The sequence below is a fragment of the Acomys russatus genome, chromosome 2, assembly GCF_903995435.1.
Source record: "Acomys russatus chromosome 2, mAcoRus1.1, whole genome shotgun sequence".
NCBI lineage: Eukaryota > Metazoa > Chordata > Mammalia > Rodentia > Muridae > Acomys > Acomys russatus.
In genome coordinates, this window is record NC_067138.1 from 95104176 (window position 1) to 95125132 (window position 20957).

Consider the following 20957-nt stretch of genomic DNA (forward strand, 5'->3'; position numbering starts at 1 on the left):
TTTTTATGTTATGTTCATTGGTGTTTGGCCTGCATGTATGTCTGTGTGAAGGCGGCAGATCTTGGAGTTACAGACAGTTGTAAGCTACCATGGAGGTGCTGGGAACTGAACTCAGGTTCTCTGGAAGAACAGTCAGTGCTCTTAACCGCTGAGCCATCTCTTCAGCCCCGAGATCAACTCTTAAGGAATCAGGTTTCTTTCTCCACTTTTCCCAAGAGCACGGGTTTCTAGAAAGTGAAATAAAAGGCTTGAACTTAAAAATTAAAACTACTAGCCGGGTGTGGTGCCGCACACCCGTAATCCCAGCACTCAGGAGGCAGAGGCAGGCAGGTCTCTATGAGTTCGAGGCCAGCCTGGTCTACAAAGTGAGTCCAGGACAGCCAAGGCTACACAGAGAAACCCTGTCTCGAAAAAACAAAACAACAACAACAAAAATTAAGACTACATCATATGGCTTATTTTTATAAGTAGTATTTGAGTTATGCAGCATATGAAATACTGTCTTCTGTATATGTATGCATATGAATACCATTTTTATTTAGTAAATATGTAAATTAATGTGGGTTTGTTTGTTTGTCACTTCTCTTTTACCTGCATTCGCTTCCAGTTCTGTGATTATAGTGGCATAAAAAGAAACATTCCTTTTCTATATCGTGGTGTAATAAGAAGAAACCATTATTAAGTAAACAGACCTAAGCTTTCATATCAAGCTTTCTTTACACCATAGTAAATGTGGTAGAGAAACAACCTTGGTCAGAAAGATCTTTCTCCAACTTTTGGGCTCAATATCTAACTGAAAAGTAGCTTTACTTGTGTGATTCAGTTGGGAGTACATGTGATGCAATTGAAAACGGTGGCCTATGTTTTGGCTGTTTCAAGAATATAGAAGACCCATCAGCTTTTGTTGCTTTGTTTGTTTTTGGTTTGTTTTGATTCTTTATTTTTCATGAAAGACCTTTAAAGGCTTACTGTTGCTCTTCAGCACTTTGGGGGATCGCCTCCCTTTGGGGGATCGCCTCCCTTTGGGGTTTCATAGGAATGATGTAAATATGGATAAATATACTTGCTTAACAGGAAGCAGGACGAAGATGTGAAAATCTTCTTTCTTCTCTTCTCTCCCTTAGATTGGAATAATCGGTGGGACAGGCCTTGATGATCCAGAAATTCTGGAAGGAAGGACTGAGAAATACGTGGACACTCCGTTTGGCAAGGTTAATGTCGGCTGGCAGCGTTGGCTTCGGCATTGCTTATTACTGGTTGCTTTTTTTTTTTTTTCTGTCTTTCTTTCTTTCTTTCTTTATTTTGAGACAGGGTCTCTCTGGGTAGCCTTGGCTGTCTTGGACTCTCTTTGTAGACCAGGCTGGCCTCGAACTCACAGCCATCCGCCTGCCTCTGCCTCCCGAGTGCTGGGATTAAAGGCGTGCACCACCACGCCCAGCTGTTTTTCTTTTTTTTAAATCACGAGCAACGTTGATTTTGTGTCCTGCCGTTGGGTTTCGTCAGCTGAGGTGTCCATAAAGGCCACAGGAGACTACTTTTTCGACATGGCTTTTGAACACACAAGTAGTGGCTTCTCAGTTTCCATTGCTAGAAGTCGTGATGCTCATTTTCAATTCAAATCTGTTTCTAATTTCGAGCCCAGGTCACACAGCACGGTAACTAAGCAAACAGGGTGCCGAGTGATTGGATGACTAGTCAGTATGCACTGCCATTTTCCGGCCCAGCTGAGCCCCGGGATCAGGACACAATTGTTGGGGTTGTAGGGGAGGCTGCTCCTTGTCCCACCTGGGCCGGGTGAGTTGGGTATCTCCATTCCTAATTCCCCAATCCTTCTTCCCAACACTGGCGTTCCTCTGACCGGCGAGAAGAGCCCGCACCCTGGCCACGACCTCCTTCTCAGCACAGTTCTTCCCTGACATGGGCATCTTGGTGCTCAGGTTTTTCCCTGTGTCCTTCAAGTCATCCCCCGGCCGTTGAAGGCCCAGTCACCACAAGCAGGCAGTTCCACCACTGAGCTCTTGGTGCCTTCACAGAGGTTGCCTAAGTGCTCAGCATTTGATTTTCATGCCGTTTCTTGAACCTTCCCAATGTCATTGGTACATGTAAAGTGGGTTAATCGGCTGTCGGTTTCCTGGAGCACTTGCCACCTCGCCCCTGCCGCCTCCAGAGCCTGCTGAGTCCAAGCTAGCAGGAAGCTCAGTGCTGTTTATGGGTCAGTTGAAACCTAAGATCCTCTCCCTAAGCTGTATCTTTAAGCTCTAGATTCCCCCCGATCTGTTGTGGTTTAACGCTTCAAAACTTTTAAGAACTGTTGATGCATGTTTTTAAAATCACTAAGCTATGACTTTTTTTTTTTTTTTTTAATTGCATGCAGCCATCTGATGCCTTGATTTTGGGGAAGATTAAAAACGTTGATTGTGTACTTCTTGCAAGGTAAAATATTTTAAGTTGGGTTTTTGTTTTTTTTTTGTTTTGCTTTTAAATGTTACTGTTTCACTTCAGGAGAACTTAAATTTAATTTAAAGTCCAGGAACAGGTAATGATGTGGGTATGAGTCATAGGTCTGTAAAATCAGTACACATCAGTCACCAGTTACTGTATTTTTTGGACTATAAGATGCACCTGACCATAAGACGCACCCAGTTTTTAGAGCAGTAAAACAAGAAAAATAGTAAAAACAGCAGCAATCAGACTGTAGGTGCACCCTAACTCTCCCCCCCCTCATACTTTTGCTGGGCTGGGGTGGGGGTGGAGTGTGTTTATGGTCCAAAAAATACTGTAACACTGTGGCTCTGAGATAAGCTCAGATTACAAGTATTTGGGAAACCAAAGATCTCATTGCACACTTTAGTTTGTAAAATAGGTCAGTTTGACTGACATGGAAGCTTCCGTTTCTATCCTAATGAAAAAAATTTTTTTCTAACTGTGGAAAGGAGGGTTCGGGTCACTGAACTAATCTGGGTTGTTAGTGCTTATGCACTCGTTCCCCAAACAGGGCTGTTGGTGTGCCCTGCCACACGGAAAGCAGCAGCATCAGAAATTCCCCTGACCACGTGTGTCGCACAGGAGCGACTTCTAGAACTCTAGTGGTGGGAAGCCAGTCTCAGGCCAGCCCACACTGGAGACCTGTGGACTACTGAGGACACAAAAAGGGGACTTTCCAAAGCTTCGTCCACAGTGAAGTGGATGGTTCTTGGGAGCCAACAAAACTAAAATGCAGTTTTTCATGGTCCCTTTATGTGGATTTCAGACCAGTCTCATTCCTTGGTCTGTAGTTAGCACTCAGGGAAGAAACGGTTGTTTAAATTACACTGATGTTTATTTCTTCTGGAAACCTTTTGAGAGCTTTGGAGGCCAGCCTCAGGAAAATGTATGCATCTGTGGGAAATGGAGGCTCCTACTCTCTTAGAGGCCATCTGCAAACTCAGAGTGCAGTGTGTTAGCTATCAAGAGAAGGTTCTTTCTAAATACAAACAGGGTGATGGTGGGGTATCACTTAACAACTCTATAGAGCAGGTAGCCATCTCATTATGTTTTACTGTTGGGGGAAATTCCTGGCTCTGGGTGGGGCTGGGTGACTGGGGAGGCCATAGGGGAAGTAAATGAAAGAACTTTGAACCAAAACAGTTACCTTCCAAAGCCCAAAGTTCTAACTTAAGTGCTTGACTATATATTTCCACTCTTTTCCAAATGGAATAAATATTAATAATATGCATATAGGTGGGTATTCAAATATAAGATAGATTTTAAGTGTCCTTTCCAAAACTGAGTAAATGTGTAAGTTACAAACCTTTCAAACGTTGAACAAAGTCAGGCTGTGTGTCACTTGCTTCCAGCATTATTTCTGGCTTATCTCAGGTAAGAAATTGAACTGTGGACCAAGCTACCCTGGTAAAACATCACCAGGCAGGTTCTCAAGAGGCCTAGATGGCATAGGCATCTTAATAAGATATTGTTCATAAGAATGTAGGAATTTCATGTAACCAATGTCAATTTTAGAATTAATTCTAAGAACTGGGCCGTTGACAGCTGTTGACTGGAGTTCCCCAAATGGGTTGGGGTTCAGGCCTGTGCTTTTGTGTTTCAGTTGCTCAGATAATTCTAACCAAATGCGTTTGATTGTCCAAGAGAGTGAACTACTTTGATGGATGCTACTGAGGGAGACAGACAAGGGGAGATTGTGGTTGTCAGTGTGAGCACCAAAGAGACATAGGCGGAGTGAACATTAGTGGAGCAGTCGGGTGGGGCGTGGACACAGTGCCTAGAGGACCTACTTCTTGGTCTCGGTGCTGAGATCTAAAGAGGGCCGAGGGTCTGGACAAGAATAAATGTGGAGGCAAACAAGGCGGGTGAGCCTGAGTCAGGAAGGCTAAATAAGTTCTGGCAGCTAAAACTCTGAGGTGGAGGAGTTGGTTCCTCTGGGGGTTGGGAATCTCACAGCCACCCCCCCCACACACACACACACATTTTTTTTAATGTTTAGTAATAAATCTTTTTTGTTTGATTGGTTTTGGTTTTTCTTTTTTGTATGTTTGGTCTAGTTTTTTGAGACAGGATTTCTCTGTGTCCTAGACCTGGCCTCAAACTCAAAGATCCACCCACTTCTGCCTCCTGAGTGCTGAGATTAAAAGTGTGTGCCACCATTGCCAGTAGTAATAATTCTTTATGTTGCTTGTCATGGGTGTGATATGCATAGCATCTTAACGGAATGGCATTTAACCTGTAAACCCTTAGAAAAAAAACAATGCCTACTTGATTTGTGGCTATAAAAAAAAGAATGCCAGGTGTATTTGGAAAACTAATGCACTAACTGAAGGAAATTGGAAATTGAAATGGATAGTCTTAACAGGAAAAATGCTTTATGTTACACTGTAGCTTAGGACCCATCTTCAATTGAGACACAGTTATATATAAACCATGCTTTATATTTCATAGTATATCTGTATAAAATGCTTTTAAATAAACATAATTCTCTTATCTACAGAAAGAATCTAAAAGACATTTAAGTAAAATAATGCTTCCCTTTTCTATAATTATCATTAAAACTTTTTTTGTCTGGTTTATAGAAGAGGCTGGGATATGACTGGCCTGAGCTGAGGTCCTGACCTGTGCCTTTCAGTGACCCAAGCTGATTCCAGAAGAGTCATTGGCCTGTCAAGACTTTCACTGTGTAGTTGGAAGGCAAAGCACTTGGGAGGAGGAGGCAGGCGGATCACTGTGAGTTCGAGGCCAGCCTGACCTACAAAGCGAGTCCAGGACAGCCAAGGCTAACACAGAGAGACCCTGTCTCTGAAGGAAAAAAAAAAAAAAAAAAAAAACTTAAACAATTTTAAAAAAAGAAAGTGTACCTCACTTTGGTGTGTGAACTAGTGTAACCTCATTATAGTTAACAGTCAGTGCAAAATCAGGTAGTTGAGTGGTAAGTGTGTTCTCCTCTGGCACGGAGTCTTAGAGGTACTCCATTTGGTGTCCATGGCTGGTTCCCCATTTCTCACTTTGGTCACCCTCTAGGAAATACTGATGCCATTTTTAATATAAAACTGTGGGCCTCCTCCACCTGTGGCTTAAGTCGCCAGACTTGTAGAAAGCTGTGCTTTCTCCTTCTAGCTGGTCACTACTTCTTGGGGAGAGCCGTCGCTCTCCGTAGCCTTGTCAAGTTTCAGGGGACCAAATTTTTGCCATTAAAAACTTGATATCCTATGAGCATATACAGGGGGAGGAGGTCCCCCTCAGTCACAGTCATAGGGAAGGGGAGTAGGGGGAAAATGGGAGGAATGGGAGGATACAGGGGATGGGATAACCATTTAAATGTAATATGAATAAATTAATAAAATATATTTAAAAAGGAAAAAAACTGACATTATAGTGAACAACACATTAAAAAATTAATCAAACCAAACCCAGCAACAACAAAGAACTCTGTCTCCAAGCACAGTTACAGCCTGTGGTACGGGTCAGAGTTATATCTATAGTTCAGGGCTGGGCTGAGGTGGTGCATACTTTTAATCCCAGCACTCAGGATGCAGGGCCAGGCAGGTCTCTTGAGTTTAAGGCCAGCCTTGTCTACAAAGTAAGTTCCAGGACAACCAGGGATATACAGAGAAACCCTGTCTCAAAAAAAAAAAAAAAAGAACTTGGACTCAGTGAAGCCTATAACATTAGTCATGAAAGAGCTGATCTGTCATCTAAAACCAGCAGGAATTCATAGGTTGAACAATTTCAGAGTTTACTCAATTAGGCAGAAGGAGGAAATCCACCAGGAACTTGGTCTTGCTCTGTTTCTTTGTGACTGTTTATAAGTTGCCCTGCTCTGGCTGATGCCCCACTTCAATCTCCTCCCTTAGACACGGCAGACAGCACACCATCATGCCTTCAAAAGTCAACTACCAGGCGAACATCTGGGCTTTAAAGGAAGAGGGCTGTACACACGTCATCGTGACCACGGCTTGTGGGTCCTTGCGAGAGGAGATCCAGCCTGGTGACATGGTCATCATCGATCAGTTCATTGACAGGTGAGTGCTAAGTGGCCTTGTAGCTCACCATTTCAAACAGGGGAGAGCAAGAGCAAGGTCGCTTTAATCTTTTTGTTGTAGGGGTTTTATTTTTTAACTGAACTAACAAATAGTAGTTAATATATCAAGGGATACAGTTGATAAACATGGGCATTGCACAATAATTTATGTATAAGTTCACATATCACTTCATATAGCCCTCAAATCACTTTGAGTGCAAACACTGGGTGTTTTGGGTTTTGTTTTTTTGTTTTTGTTTTTGTTTTTCCACTATGTAATAAATAATACCACATTACCGTACTTATAGGAAATTTCAAAAACTTACTCTTTCTGCTCAGCTAAAATGTAATGTCCTTTGACCAGTTGTCTTCCAAGCTCTGGCAAACGCCATTTTATCCTCAGCTTCCTGGTCCGTGTTTTAGACCACACGTGAGTCCTTTCATTGTCTTTCAGTGTCTTGCATGCTTCACCTCACACAATTCCCCCAGGTTCGTTCATTCTGCTGTAAATGGCCATTATTTTTTTTTTTACGACTGACTGATGTCTGTTGTCACTATGTTACATTTTCTATCTCTGTGAATAGGCATCAGAGTTGGTTGTGTGGCTTGGCTGGGTGTGCAGGGGTCTCTGTAGTATGCTGGCGTAGATACTTCTGGTGTATGCTGAAGGGTGGCGTAGGTCCTGCTGTCTTCCCTTTCTCTGAGGAACTCTAGGCTGATTCTCATGGTGGCTGGCCTAATTTACCTCCCCACCAACAGCTGATAAGGGCTTGCTGTCTTCTTTCCGCATCTCTACCTGCCTTTGTAGCCTGCTTTTTTGACTAGCTATTCTGAGCAGGCTAAGATGAAATCTCACTATGCATTTGATTGACGTGTCCCTAATGGCTAAAAATGTTGACCATTTGTCATGTGTTTATTAGTTGTTTCTACTTCAGAAGTATCTATGCAGTTCATTTCCCCATTTATCAATTGGTTTGTTTATTGTTTGTTTGTTTGTTTGTTTTTAATTTGGTTCTTTGTATATTTTGGGTTTTAGTCCCTTGCTTGAGGAAAAGCTGGCAAGGATTTTCTCCCAATTTCTGAATACTTTCTGGAAGCGTACTCTGTTGTGCGTGTACTTCTTAGCTGGTGCAGGCCTCTCTGCCCGCTGCTCTTATTTCCTAGAGTTCTCCAGGAAGTGCTTGCCTTGCCCTGGCCCTTATCGCAATGTGTTTTTCCTCTGTTTTCTGCCAGCACTCTCAGGGCTGCAGGTCTGATGCTGAGGTCTTTCTTTGATCCGTTTTGAGTTGGCTTTGAGTGTGTGCAGGATTCGGGTGGGAGGTGGGGGTGGGATCTAGTTTCAGTCGTCTGCATGCCTACGTGCATTTACTAGGAGTTGGCGTTCTTCCGTCATATTTTTGGTACCTTCACCAGGAGTCAGATGGCTGTGTTTCCTCTGATGTTTGTCATTCCTTCTCTGTACTGTTCTCATTTTCCTAAGACAGTGGTATTCAGTTAGGTTATTTACTTGAGATCTTTCCTGACTACAAACCCCTTCTTAGAACTCTGCGGTATCCCACGGGTTCAAGTTAAGTCGTATAGGACGTTGTCAATTCCTTCCGTGGTTACTTGTATTGACCCACTACCTGGCTGCTGAAAAATACCTTGTTCCATCTCTGTGTGTGTAAACATTTCTGGGTTTTATCTTGTTGGTTCTAATATTCGTTCCGTTATAAGCTGATAAGATACAAAGAATTAGTCCACTTTCTTGGTATTGGGCGAACAGTTGCTCTGTGGCTTAAAATGTGGTTTCTTGGGAAGGCGCTTCCGTGAGTCCAGAAGAATTGCGTGTTCCTCAGTCATGGATTAAGATGTCCTGTTGTCCCTATAAAGTCTGTTTGATCTGTATCGTCCTTTACTGGTTATTATTTTTAGGAGCCTGGACTGTGTCTCTTGATGAAACTCTTTACACCCACTGTCTGGCACCCGTGCACCTGTCCTTCATGTCCGACACCCAACACTTGATGCATGTGCGTTCCTGCTCGTGATGTTTTCTTCACAGGTTATTTCTTTTGTCAGTTTATAGTGAGCTTCCGGCAAACATCGTTTTACTCTGCTTCTGAGTGTGTGTTTTAGACTGCACGTGTGAGGTCCTGCCGCTGGCTTTCTGCATCTAGCTTAATTCACTTCACAAAATTCCTCCACGCTTGCTCACCTGTCGCAAATGACTGTTGTCTTTTTCACATAAGTGCTTGTTGTCTGCTGGGAAAGGCATGTTCGCTTGTTAGTGAGAGCTTTCCCTGAGCAGTGCTCGGTTTCTAGTTTGATTCATTGGAGAGAAAACAAATCATTTGAATGAGATAAAAACAAAGATACAGCAAGCCTTTAAACCCAGCACTTCGGAGGCTGAGGCTGGCTAGTCTCTGAGTTCAAGGCCAACTTGGTCTACAGAGTGAGTTCCAGGACAGCCAGGGCTACACACAGAAACCCTGTCACACACACATACACAAAAGCCTCTTACACACACACACACACACACACACACACACACGTATAATAGAATATACTAAGAAAGTAAAATTTAATGTAAGGAAAGGGGGCGAAGGTGGTAGGGCACACCATTAATACAAGTCGTGGGGAGGCTAGCCTGCCTGTCTGCTAGAGAGCTGAGGCCAGCCCATGTGCTACATAGTGAGACTCTGTCTCAAAAAAAGCAGCAAGTGCTTGCGGGGGTGGGGGGGTGGGCAGCACACAGCAGAGTAAATCGAATGAAATAGTCATGTACTTCTTGCTGAGGGCATGTGGAGGGTTTTCTTCCCAGGTTTTGGGTTGAAGGAGGAATGAGTACTCCTTAGATCCAGTCAGGCAAATCAAATTGTGTGTTGTGGGGCGGGTGGTATGGAGGCTGAGCCTGGTCTGCCTTGCCTACCAGCATTGAGCTAAGAGGTGACTGAGAGGATGCAGGGCTCTGTTCATGCCCCTTCCTTCCTTCCTTCCTTCCTTCCTTCCTTCCTTCCTTCCTTCCTTCCTCCTCTTCCCAGCCTCACTGGGCTAGTGGTCTTGTTCTACATACCCACCACGTTATTTTCATTTTCTTCATGATCATTAACAGTCCCTTTGACAAGAAAAGGAATGGGACATTTGACTTGGTCGAAGGGAATCTTGTTTGGCATTTGTTTTAAAGGGTCCTTATAGGGCATCCACGATTTCTAACTTGAGGTTTGTCTCCTGTGCTGCATACCCTCATGTGTGGGTGGATACGCTTACTTCACTGTCATCCTGCCACCTGTGGGGGACTGAAGCAGCCTGCTGTGTAAGTGAGGGTGGGCAGATGTCACACGGGCGTCAGAGAACCTTCACTCCTCCTCAACTCTGGCGGCAGTGTGGATAAAAATGGCCCAGCCGCTCTGGAGGCTCCAATTGGGCTTTCCGATGGTGTTTCTTCTTTGAAGTTTGTGTGTGCTTTCAGCCCAGCATCTTCTGGTCTTCAGTGTCGCTTTGCCATGTACGGTTCAAGCAGCAGTTATATGAACCCCCAGTTACTTGCTGAGGGGGATCTACAGTTACTTCCTCACCAGATGTTAACAGTTCTTCTCACAAGTGTCTTTGAAGGTGCGGTGTCCTCTGAGCCCCACAGGATCTAGGATGAGACTTCTCATGAGGTCAGACACTGGTGATAGAGACCTCCTCCCTGCCTGTGGCTTGGCAAGGGCCTTTTGTAAACAAGCTGGATTCTAAGAAGAGGCTTAGACAAATTTAGAAGCATGGTTGTGCGGGTTGCTTAGCCTTTGTCCTGTTGTTGCTTATCAGCTTTGTAGCTAATAGTTCGCAAGGGTTGGTTTTAGAGTCTTGCATAGGGGTGCCTGCTTCTGAGGGACTCTGCTGGCTTCTGCCCAGTGTTGGGGCACTCAGTTGTTTCTTCCTATGTTACCTGTGGCCTGTGCTCCCTCTGTTTTCTAAGCTAACCACTGTTAGATACTGTCTTTATTAGGGTTCCTGCTGCTGCTGTGATGAAGACATCGTGACCAAAAAGCAAGTTGGGGAGGAAAGGGTTTATTTGGCTTACACTTCTAGGTGATAATTCATCACTGGAGGAAGCCAGGACAGGAACTCAAGCTGGCTGCAACAAGGAGGCAGGAGCTGATACCGAAACCAAGGGGAGTGCTGCTTACTGGCTCGCTTCCCATGGCTCACTCAGCCTGCTTTCTTAAAGAACCCCAGACCACCAGCCCAGGGATAGCACCACCCACCATGGGCTGAGCCCTTCCCCATTGATCACTAATTGAGAAAATGTCCCTTCCTCTTGATGACTCTAACGTGTGTCAAGTTGACACACAGAATCAGCCAGCACAGATACTATTACAGATCCTGTTGTCTGTGTGAAAGAAAAGTAATACAGCTGTGCCATTCAAGAGTTTGGGAGGCCTGGGGACAGGGATTTCCAGAATTTTCCACATGTGTCCTTTCTCGCCTGTGCCATCAGTCTCTGTTATATTACTGAATTCATTGACGGCACAGGGAAGAAAGGGCATATGTAGGAATTGTTGATACAGGTCCTTATTTTAAGGTTAAAACGAAATTCACAGAGGCAGAGCCACTTCTGTGACTCAGAATGCGAGGTGAAACAAGAATGCCAATGAAAAGGAAGGAAAATGAGCTTTTTTCCTCTTTTTTTTTAATACTAGCCTTCATCAGGAAAGTTGCACAGTTTAGGGTTTGGTTTTGTTTTACAATGGAAAAATAATGCAAAAGAAAAACCTTCAAGATCAAAGAAAATAAGGCGTCCCTTGCAATGCTGCATAGTTTCTTTGAAGCCTGGCTAGCCGGTTGCTGATTAGGTAACTGCTTAAAGAAAGCAAAGAGCTGACACTCAGTAAGCAGTGAAGACGCCTAGTTTTTTGCTGGCTCTGCCCTCAAATGCCTTTGTCTTTCAGGGTCCTTATCGGCTAATGTAAGAGTTTTGGGGGTGTCAGGTTCTGGTGTGCTCCTTCTCAAGCTTGCTGTTGGCTTTTTTCTTTTCTTTTCTTTTCTTTTCTTTTCTTTTTTTTTTCAGTTTATCCTCTTGCAGGAAGAATAGGAGAGGCCTGACTATGCTATTGGCTTTGCATTCTGACTCATCAGGAAAGTCCCGCAGTAAACACATGGGCGAATAGATTATGCCTGTTTATTTCACCATCTCAGAGACACAGCCCTGCCTTGGGCTTCCCCTGTGATATCATCGTTTAAGGCCGTGATGATGGGGGGTATGCTTTGGTGTCCGGGCCATATCGGCCTCTTTTCATCTTGAGAGTGTTGAGGGCGGGGTTGTGGTGGGTATGTGTTCTACAAATTCCCAAGTGGAGTGTGATAGCTTGCACCCGTGACCTCAACCCTCAGGAGGCCACAGCAGAAACATTATAAGTTAGAGGACAGATTACATAGTGACACTAGCTCCATCTGAAACAAAAATGGCAGGAATAGTGCTTTGTGATAAAGAGTTTCCCAGGGGCCCTTGCATTGCGCTGCCCGGCTCCTCTCAGAGGCAGGGGCACACAAGACAGGAGCATACTGTTTCTACAGCACCTTGTGTGTCTTCCTCACTCTGTGCTGAGAACATCTTCTTCAGTTTTATAAGGAATCGGGTAGGAACTGTTTGGCGTCCACTCACTGCCCGCCTCTGCACGCCCTTTCATCCGTAACCTGTGTCCGAGTTCTGCTTTTGTATTTATCTAGCAGTGCTTAAAGTGAGGTCGGCAACTCCCAAGAAGTAGGTTGTTCTTACATTCTGCTCTTGATTCTAGATTAGCTGTAGCTCTTCGCAGTATTGCCACGTGTCCCGTTGTAAAAACTGAGCTACGGAGCTGGGTGCCACGGTCTGTTAATTACGGGCATGCAGTGACTGTTCTCCTGGTCATGCTTGACGAGACCTTGGTACAGAGATAACGTTACATGCCAGCAAGTGGGCCCTGGGGGAACTCAAACTCAGGTGACTCTCAAGCCTGTCACCTCAGCTCTGCCCAGCCCCGTGAGATAGATCGGGTTTTATAATTGTCTTCTGGCCGTGTGCTCGCTGATCGTTGCCGGGACCATCTGTCTCTCTTTTGTCACTGAGTCTTGTCTGCGCATGCTCAGGCCCACCTTCTCTCCTGCACGCTTTCTGGATAGTACTCCGGTTTTCCATTTGACCGCCCCGTAGTTGCTTTCCACACACCCTCCTGCACGGTGTACGGACATAAATCAAGAAACCACCCCAGGTGTTTACTCCTTGTGGAGTTTATCACAGGTCAGCAACTCCCATGGGGGTGTTTCTGGGGCTTTGAGAGGCAGAAGCTACTCTCACAGACTGACTCAGTCCTTCCTGTAATTTGGTGTGACTTGTTCCAACGTACGGGCCTATGCTTCGTGGACTCTCGCCACTTTTCTAGAAATGGCTTCTTTAGAAGTTTATATTTAGGAAGCCCTGGACCTTTGCTTGTTTCTCTCTTTTCCACATTTGGTCTTCTGAACAGGAAATCAAGTTACCTGCGAATAATTCCATAGTGAATGAAAATGTCACCTCCTGCCCTTAGGACATTCTGATTTCTTAAATGTAACTGTTGCTGTTAGACGTGGACCTTTTAAAAGGACAATCTGACCCCTTAGTGGAATTTAAGATGCCAAAGCCTGTCCAGCCAGCTTTCTCCCACTTTTACAGTTTGTAAATCTCAAGCATCAGCTCACTGAGTGATACTTCTTTCTGCACCTAGGGCAGTGATTATGCAACCTGATGAAACTATTTACATTGACCTGGAGCAAGTCTGGGACATTAGGAAACAATAATATTATTTAATAAATGCTGTTGTCCACTTTTACAGATGCACAGCTGTGGTCTGAAGTCTTCCATGACCCTCAGATTTTGTGTTGAAATCCTTATAGTTAAGGGAGTGATGTCAGATTTGTTTCTGCTGTGCTACTCCTATCAGAGTTAAGATTTTCGTGATTGTTATTTTCGTGTTTGGGTTTTTTTTTTTTAAATATAATAAAACATTTTTTTTTAATGTTGCTTGAAAATATTAGAAATGAGCTGGGTATATAGGTTGCCCATCTGGAATCTCAGCACTCAGGAGCTGGAAGTCGTAGTGCCACTTGAGAGTTGGAGACAGTATGGGCTCCGTGGCAAGATCCTACTGGTCTCGCTGCAGATCTAGTCCACAGAGGGTCTTCAAGAGCTCTTCTCCATAGGGAGCCGAGAACCCAAGCCAATTCCATGACAGCTACAGCATAGAATGCCACGCTGGAGGCTCAGTGTGTTGGTCAAGGCAAAGGATGCTGCATAAGAAATGGGCCAGGAAGCTGGGTAGCCAGGAACTGGAGCCTGGATAGCCCAGAGGCCCAGAGTAGAGCCAAACATGACAAATAAGAAATACAAATCATCAGTAAACATACGGTATTCATTCCTCCCGAGTGATTGAACGAATTCAAAGTTTAAAATGTAACATGAGCTTTGCTCAGACTTGCAAACCCTGAAAATATATAGGCTGAAAAAAAGCATGTTTTTTAAGGTTTTTTAAAACGGATTGATTTATTTTATTTTCTGTGTATGAATGTTTTGCCTATGTGCATGTGTGTGTGTCTGGTGCCCTCAGTGCTCGGTTTGGTTGTTTCTTTTCTCTCTCTCTCGCTTTTTGTTTTTTGTTTTGTTTTGTTGTTGTTGCTGGTGCTGCTGCTACTTGTTGTTATTGGTGCTGTTGTTACAGTTGTTAATCAGTTAGGAGTACTCCTGAGATTGGAGCAGTGGGGTGGCCCCCTTGAGCTGGGAGAATCCCTTTTCCCAGAAACCATCCTTGTGAAAGCTAACTGACTCATGTGCTGCACTTGTGCTGGGGCTTGCTAGGGCAGAGGCTGCCTTCGGAAAGCACCTCAGGAGGGTGTTATCATAATTAGGAATTAATGTAGGGAGGGCTACTCCGTTGTGGGCAGCACCCGTTCCCTAGGCAGGGGTCCTGACTAATATGAGAGGGGAAAGCCACTTGTAGACACGTGTTCTCTCTCTGCCATGTTATGTGGATGTGATATGCCCAGCTTTCTCAAGCTTCTGTCACTGGCCTCCCCACAAGGATGGACTGTAGCCTGGAACTAGAAGCTAAGCCCTTTCTCTCCTAAGTAGCTTTTTGTAGGGGCACTTTTTCACAGCGACAGACACAAAGCTAGAAAAGCATCTGCCCCTGCTTGGCACCCTCAAGCAGTTTGAGAGGCTTCCTCAGTCGGAGCCCCTTCAAACCGCCAAATTTACATCTTGGCAGAAGAGAGGGCAGAAGCAGATGTTCCGTGTGCAGCAGTGGCCAGTGCTAGACCCTTGGGTTATATTATCTCATTCCACCCTCACATAGCCCATGTTGGATAAGTGACTTTGTCTTCCTTCCCCCACTTTTAAATATAGGAAGATCTGAGGTGTAGAGGTCAGAGTGACTTTCCCAGAAGCAAACAGCCAGTGTGTAGTGAAGCCAGCTTGATAGTAGTTTCCTGAAACTCATGTTTAATTGGACGCAACATTAATCTCTTTACTTTGGGAGAAGGAGCTGACCTTTGGCAGTAGTTCTTTACTGCCATAGAAGCTGTAACTAAGGTTGCTCAGGTATCTCACTATATAGGAACGAGTGTATCTGCTCCCTGAGGCTGCTAAAACAAATTACAAGCAAGCGTAGGGGCTTATTGCAGGTTTATCGTCTTGTTATTATTTAGTTAGTAGTTTAACATAGGTTTCACCGGGCCTTTTAAAAACTAGCTGTTGGCAAGGCCATATTATTCTCTGGGGGTCGCTTAAGATGGAGTCCATTTCCTGACCCTTTGTCCTCTGCGTTCCTTGGCTTATGGCCCGCATCCATCCAGAGCCAGCATTAATGGCATCTACACATCTGCTGCTACCCTCTTGCACACAGTAAGGACTCTCGTAATGATGATGTTGTTCCTTCATAATTAATTAATCCAGAACTATCTTTCTACTTTGATACTCATCTGCTGCAGTTGTTTCCCTCTGCCATAAACGGTAATGCAATCATAGGTTCTCGGGCAAACCTGTGGACATCTTGTGGGATGGGCGTTACCTAAATGTAACGTGGAGGTGGGATTGCATCTGAGTGTATTGATGGGCAGCCACGGAAGCTTTCGACGCTGCTTCCATTTTCAAGCAAGGGTGCAGGTGGGTATTTAGTCTTATTTCAGCTGCTACGGCAAAATACTGTAGATTGCTTGGCTGCTAAACAATAGAAATTTCTCATTTAGAAGCCTGAGAAGATCAAGAAAAGATACCATGGATGTGGTGTCTGAGAAGAGCTGGCTTTCTTAGCATCATCTTGCTGTGTACTTGGATAGTTAAAAGGGACCAGCTTAGTTCCCTGGATCCTCTTTACCAGTCATCAGATGCTGTGCGGATGCTACTCATGACCTGGTCTTAGCCTCCTGATACTATGACCTTAAGGGCTATGATTTCAACATAGAAATCCTGAAGGTTGTACGAGCCTTATATGTCACTGTAAGGGTCTTGCTTTAAACGTATATAGAGTTTGGAGTGTTAAGGAGTTTGTACAAGACACATTTGGGTTAAGAAAAAAAAATCAAACTAAAGGATAAACTATGCCTCCTGTCCCTATCGCTCAGGCAACAATTGAACTACACAGTTCAACTATAATTGTGAATCCAGACAAGCTGGTTTGGTTAGAAATGGAAAAGTGACCTTTCAGGCTTTGTCAGCACGCTCTCCTCGGAGACTGTGTCTGCAAGATTGTTCCAGGCTTTGGGCTGACTTCTAGAAGATGCAGCTGGTTTCTCTGACAGATTCCCAGTGGAGGGCAGGTGCTCCACAGGAGACACACATTTTGGTCTAGGATTTCCTCTGGGGTTGCCTTGCACGTTTCTCAGCTGTGGTTGTTAGCCCCCTGGCTCTCCTGGAATTCATTTTGCAGGGACAGTTCCTCTGTTTATGCAGTGACACTTAAGTTAGTGCTGCAGATGCCACCAGTCTGTATCTTCATTGATTTTAATGTTACTTTCTCTCTCTTCCCTGGGGTCAGGCTCTCTGGGTCCTCGGCCTGCAGCTGACCTTCAGGTGTCTCTACTGAGTTATCGGGGTACCTTGATTGACTTATTCCTCCTGTTGCTTTTATAAATGAAGGGATGAGCACTGTGGGTTATTTTTGTATGTTTGCTGTTTTGTTTTGTTTTTTAGTCTCATTATGTTGATCAGTGTGGCCTTGAACTCAAAGATACCCACCTGCCTCTGTCTCCTGTGTACTGGAGGCATATAGCACCAGGCTCAGCAAATACTATGTTTTATTAGAAAATGGGAGAATGAAAAATATGCAGAATATAACTATGTAACTTGTAATCAGATACCTTCATTTAAAAAGAAAAATGTGAGCAGAGTGGTAGTGGCACACACCCTTAGTCCCAACACTAGGGAGGCAGAGGCAGGCAGATCTCTGAGTTCAAGGATAGCTAGGGCCACAAAAAGAAACCCTCTCTCAAAAACAAAATCAAGAAATAAAAGAAAAACATACGCTGTTGTATTTTAAGGAGTGAATAAAGACCAGTCACCAAGTATCAAGTAACATAGCAAGATGTGTGGAGTCAGAGAAGCAGTGGACATGTTGACGCTATAGGTATTCCTGCCTGGACTCCTGTTGCCATAGCTACTGGAAGCCTGGACTCCTGTTGCCATAGCTACTGGAAGCCTGGACTCCTGTTGCCACAGCTACTGGAAGCCTGGACTCCTGTTGCCACAGCTACTGGAAGCCTGGACTCCTGTTGCCACAGCTACTGGAAGCCTGGACTCCTGTTGCCACAGTTACTGGAAGTTTTAGTGTTCTTGCTTTGTAATCCCAGTTGCAAGTGGGCACATTGCTACAACCTAACTTATCCTACTAAAGCCAGGCAGAGGTGATAGCATGGCATGGTTTTGTTGGTCAGTCTTCCAGAGAAAACCCTGTTCATGTGGGCTAGAGCTCTCCTGTGACCCATTCGTTAACCTCAGCTGGGTTTGCTCAGTGGGACTTCTTCAGGCATGTGAAAGAGAGTTGTAGAGGTGAGGCTTGCTTTCTTCCACAGCAGTAGGGCTTCATCTCCAACAGAGGTGACTTTGATGCCAGCTAGAGTCACTAGGTATGACACAGCCCAAGAAATAGTTAATTTGGGACAATAACTATGCCAACTGTGTAAATACAACAAGCAAAAAGATTTTCCCATTCTGCCCCACTCCACTTCCAGAAAAAGACACCAGATCTCCTGCCTTTGGTTTTCCTATGTGCCACTTCTTCGTCATCTGCCCCTCTGCAGGGAAAGGCATGGGCAGGAGGAGTTTAGGAAAAAAATCAATGCACACATATGAAAAAAAAGTTTGTATTTTTTTCTGAAAGCTTCCAGGAGGAAGTTGAGTGAACTGGCAGTGAGCTCATTTTAACCTGTCTTTTATGGATTTAAAAAAGAAAGAAAAGATTTTAGCCAAAAACTTGAAATAAAAAACTTGAGAACTGGTCACAACAGGTAGAGAAGCAAGCTGAACCAGAGACAGATTCCCTATGGTCCAGGACAGTCTCAGGTTTGTTCTGCAGTAGATCAGTAGCCTGGAAAAATGTGACTAGGGTTAAGGTAGCAATTATTTTTACTTTAAGTACATGACAGGCAAATGTGAGTATGGACCTTGTTTGGCATTGAAACAAAGTGATTTGTTTAGAAAGGTTTTGTTTTGTTTCTGTTTTTCGAGACAGGGTTTCTCTGTCATGGGCTCGCTTTGTAGACCAGGCTGGCTTTGAACTCACAGCGATCTGCCTCTGCCTCCCTGAGTGCTGGGATTACAGGTGGTGCCACTGCACCTGACTTAAAAAGTATTTCTTAGGATTTTAGGGAGATCTGGGTATCATCTCAGTCAGTGCTTACAGTTGACAATTATGAAACAGCTAACAACTAAAATGAGTCTAATACAGTTTCAGGAAATAGTGGGAAGTCTGGGCAACGGTACACTGAGCTCACTCTGCAGTCTTCTGTATACGTTATGATGAGATGTTTCGGGTTGACTTAGATTGGTCTTTCTCTGCCCTCCCCAAGGTCCTGATAAGGGGTACTTAACAATCTCAATGGGTTAGGAGCGTGTTGCAATCAGCCCAGAGCTAGAAGAGTCCAATTCAAACCTGAAGATGCTCTGTGACAATTACCTTCAGTTTTCTACAGCTACTGGATGTGGTGTGACTTAGACACAGCAGGTTTGCTCGCCCTAGAGGACAGAGATAGTGCGTTCTCAGAAGTAAAACCTACTTTCTCTTTCCAGGACATCCCTAAGGCCTCAGACCTTCTATGATGGAAGTCATTGCAGCGCCAGAGGAGTATGCCATATCCCAATGGCTGAACCATTTTGCCCCAAAACGAGAGAGGTTTGTAGTCTCTCTGACAGGTAAACCAGATGAGAGTCTAAGGGCTCGGGGTGGCATCTGCAGGTAGACCAGTTAGCCGAGTCACGATCCCTCTCCATCCTTCAGCTTTAGTTTGGAAAGTAATGAGTTAATATTAGCAATATTTCATTGCCAACGATACCTCCATTCTTAGTTATTTTATGCAGAAACATTTTCCCCTCTGAGCCCTCTCTCCAGCCCCAGAATTGTTTCTGATGAAATTAATGTTTCTAAAAAAAACCCTGAGCATGGCCTTGCAGTAAGGAATGCCCAGATAAGTTGATTTCTTTGGGCGGGGGTGGGGGGGTGTGGGGGTGGAGTCAGGAGAGCCGTTGCTCATTTCACCATATGCCCTTGGAGGGGCAGCAAGCTAAAGGGAAAGGGGAAAAGAAAGTCTGCCAAAGCTTTCCAAACAGTCAGAGAGTCCGTGTAAGAGAACAGTGCCCAGACAGCTGCACCTTGGAGAACAGCGCTTGGCCAGCACTTGCCTCTCTGTGTGGCAAGTGATTCCTTAGCCGAGCCAGTGTAAAAGGTCAAGAGCTAAGGCACAAGTCCAGACTGAAGAAGCCCTGGCTTAGCCTTCCTAAGGCCTTAAAAAGCGAATGAGATTCAAGATCATGAATCAAAGTCTACTTGGTGTGTTTTCTCTAAAACGCTATGAGCTATGTCTGCAGTGGACTTGACTGTGAGTACTGGGCTACCTGGCACCTTCCCAAGGATCTAGGCTCCCTAAGGGCATTATAGCAAAAAGTCTACTGTTGAGGTAATTAGTTTGCTAAAGTAGAAGGAAAACTCCTAGACTGCAGGTGGGTTTGTGTGATCTGTGTTCTCCTTTTTCCAGGTCCTCATAGAAACAGCTAAGAAGCTTGGACTTCGATGCCATTCAAAGGGGACAATAGTCACAATTGAGGGGCCCCGGTTCAGCTCCCGGGCGGAGAGCTTTATATTCCGTACTTGGGGTGCGGACGTCATCAATATGACCACGGTTCCAGAGGTGGTACTTGCTAAGGAGGCAGGGATTTGTTATGCCAGTGTTGCCATGGCAACGGATTACGATTGTTGGAAGGAGCACGAGGAAGCGGTAAGTGGGAGCTGCTTCTGATCACGTGTGGCGTGGCCCTTCTGGGTGTCGTAGGTTTTCTTTGAATCAGTTTCATTAGGCCTTGTTCGCTATTCTCTGTAGTTCCTATTGGAATATAAGCTCTTCCCCTGAGGGTGGGGCAGTACTGAGAATCAGTAGTGAAGTACAGTGTGAGTGCGTTGATGGACTGAGAATCATTGGCACCTGGGCCTTGCTTTGTAGATAACTATGTAATCTGAGTGCAGTTTCCGTCTGCTGCTGTTGCTTCTTATGTTTATTTGCACGGAGAAGGAAACGCTAGTAAGAAAGCCCTGAGTCGCTGTCCTGTTCATCATGCTGTGGCTGGATGCTGTGCTTAGCCCAAAAACATGCCGGCAAATACAAGTCCTTAAGGAGCCGAAGTTCGGTTTGGGGAAGATGGAGTCAGTCTTAGTTTTCTGTTGCTGTGAAGAGACAGCCTGACCAAAACAACTCTTATAAAAGAAAGCACTTACCTGGAGCCCTGTTTACAGTTTCAGAGGTTTAGTCCGTTGTCATCAAGGCAGGAGCATGGCAGCACACAGGCAGCCACGGTGCTGCTGGGAACTCTCTATCCTGATCCCCAGTCAGCAGGGAGAGAGAGCCACTAGGCCTGACTTGGGGCTTCTAAAACCCCCAAAGCCCACCCCCACTGACACGCTTCCTCCGATACAGCCATGCCTCCTAATCCTTCTCAAAGGCCAGTCCCTGGTGACCACGATTCAAACGTGTGAGCCTATGGAGGTCCTTCCTAGTCAGACCACCACAGAGGCTAAGCGAATCAGTACAAAAAAAAAAAGCAAGTAGTGCTAAGTTTTGTGAGTATCGGCCCAGTTGTCTGAACCAAATATTTAAAAGTGTGTGAGTGTGCCCGGGAAATGTAACGAGGAAGGTGGCCAAAGTGAGAGGCACACGGAGGAGGGGGAAGGCAGAATGGGGCGTGGCAGGGCCGTGGTGCACCATGGGAAGG

The 20957-nt window shown here is 44.9% G+C and overlaps 1 protein-coding gene across 1 annotated transcript in view; it reads left to right on the top strand.

Annotated features, from left to right (window-relative positions):
* Nucleotides 1-20957, top strand: part of Mtap (methylthioadenosine phosphorylase) — a 40473-nt gene that overhangs the window by 11669 nt on the left and 7847 nt on the right. Inside the window, exons 2-6 of the mRNA XM_051164067.1 lie at nucleotides 1125-1211; nucleotides 2375-2433; nucleotides 6345-6512; nucleotides 18768-18870; nucleotides 19730-19969. Of these exons, the coding sequence (XP_051020024.1) occupies nucleotides 1125-1211; nucleotides 2375-2433; nucleotides 6345-6512; nucleotides 18768-18870; nucleotides 19730-19969 (657 nt within the window). The remainder of the gene's footprint in view (nucleotides 1-1124; nucleotides 1212-2374; nucleotides 2434-6344; nucleotides 6513-18767; nucleotides 18871-19729; nucleotides 19970-20957) is intronic.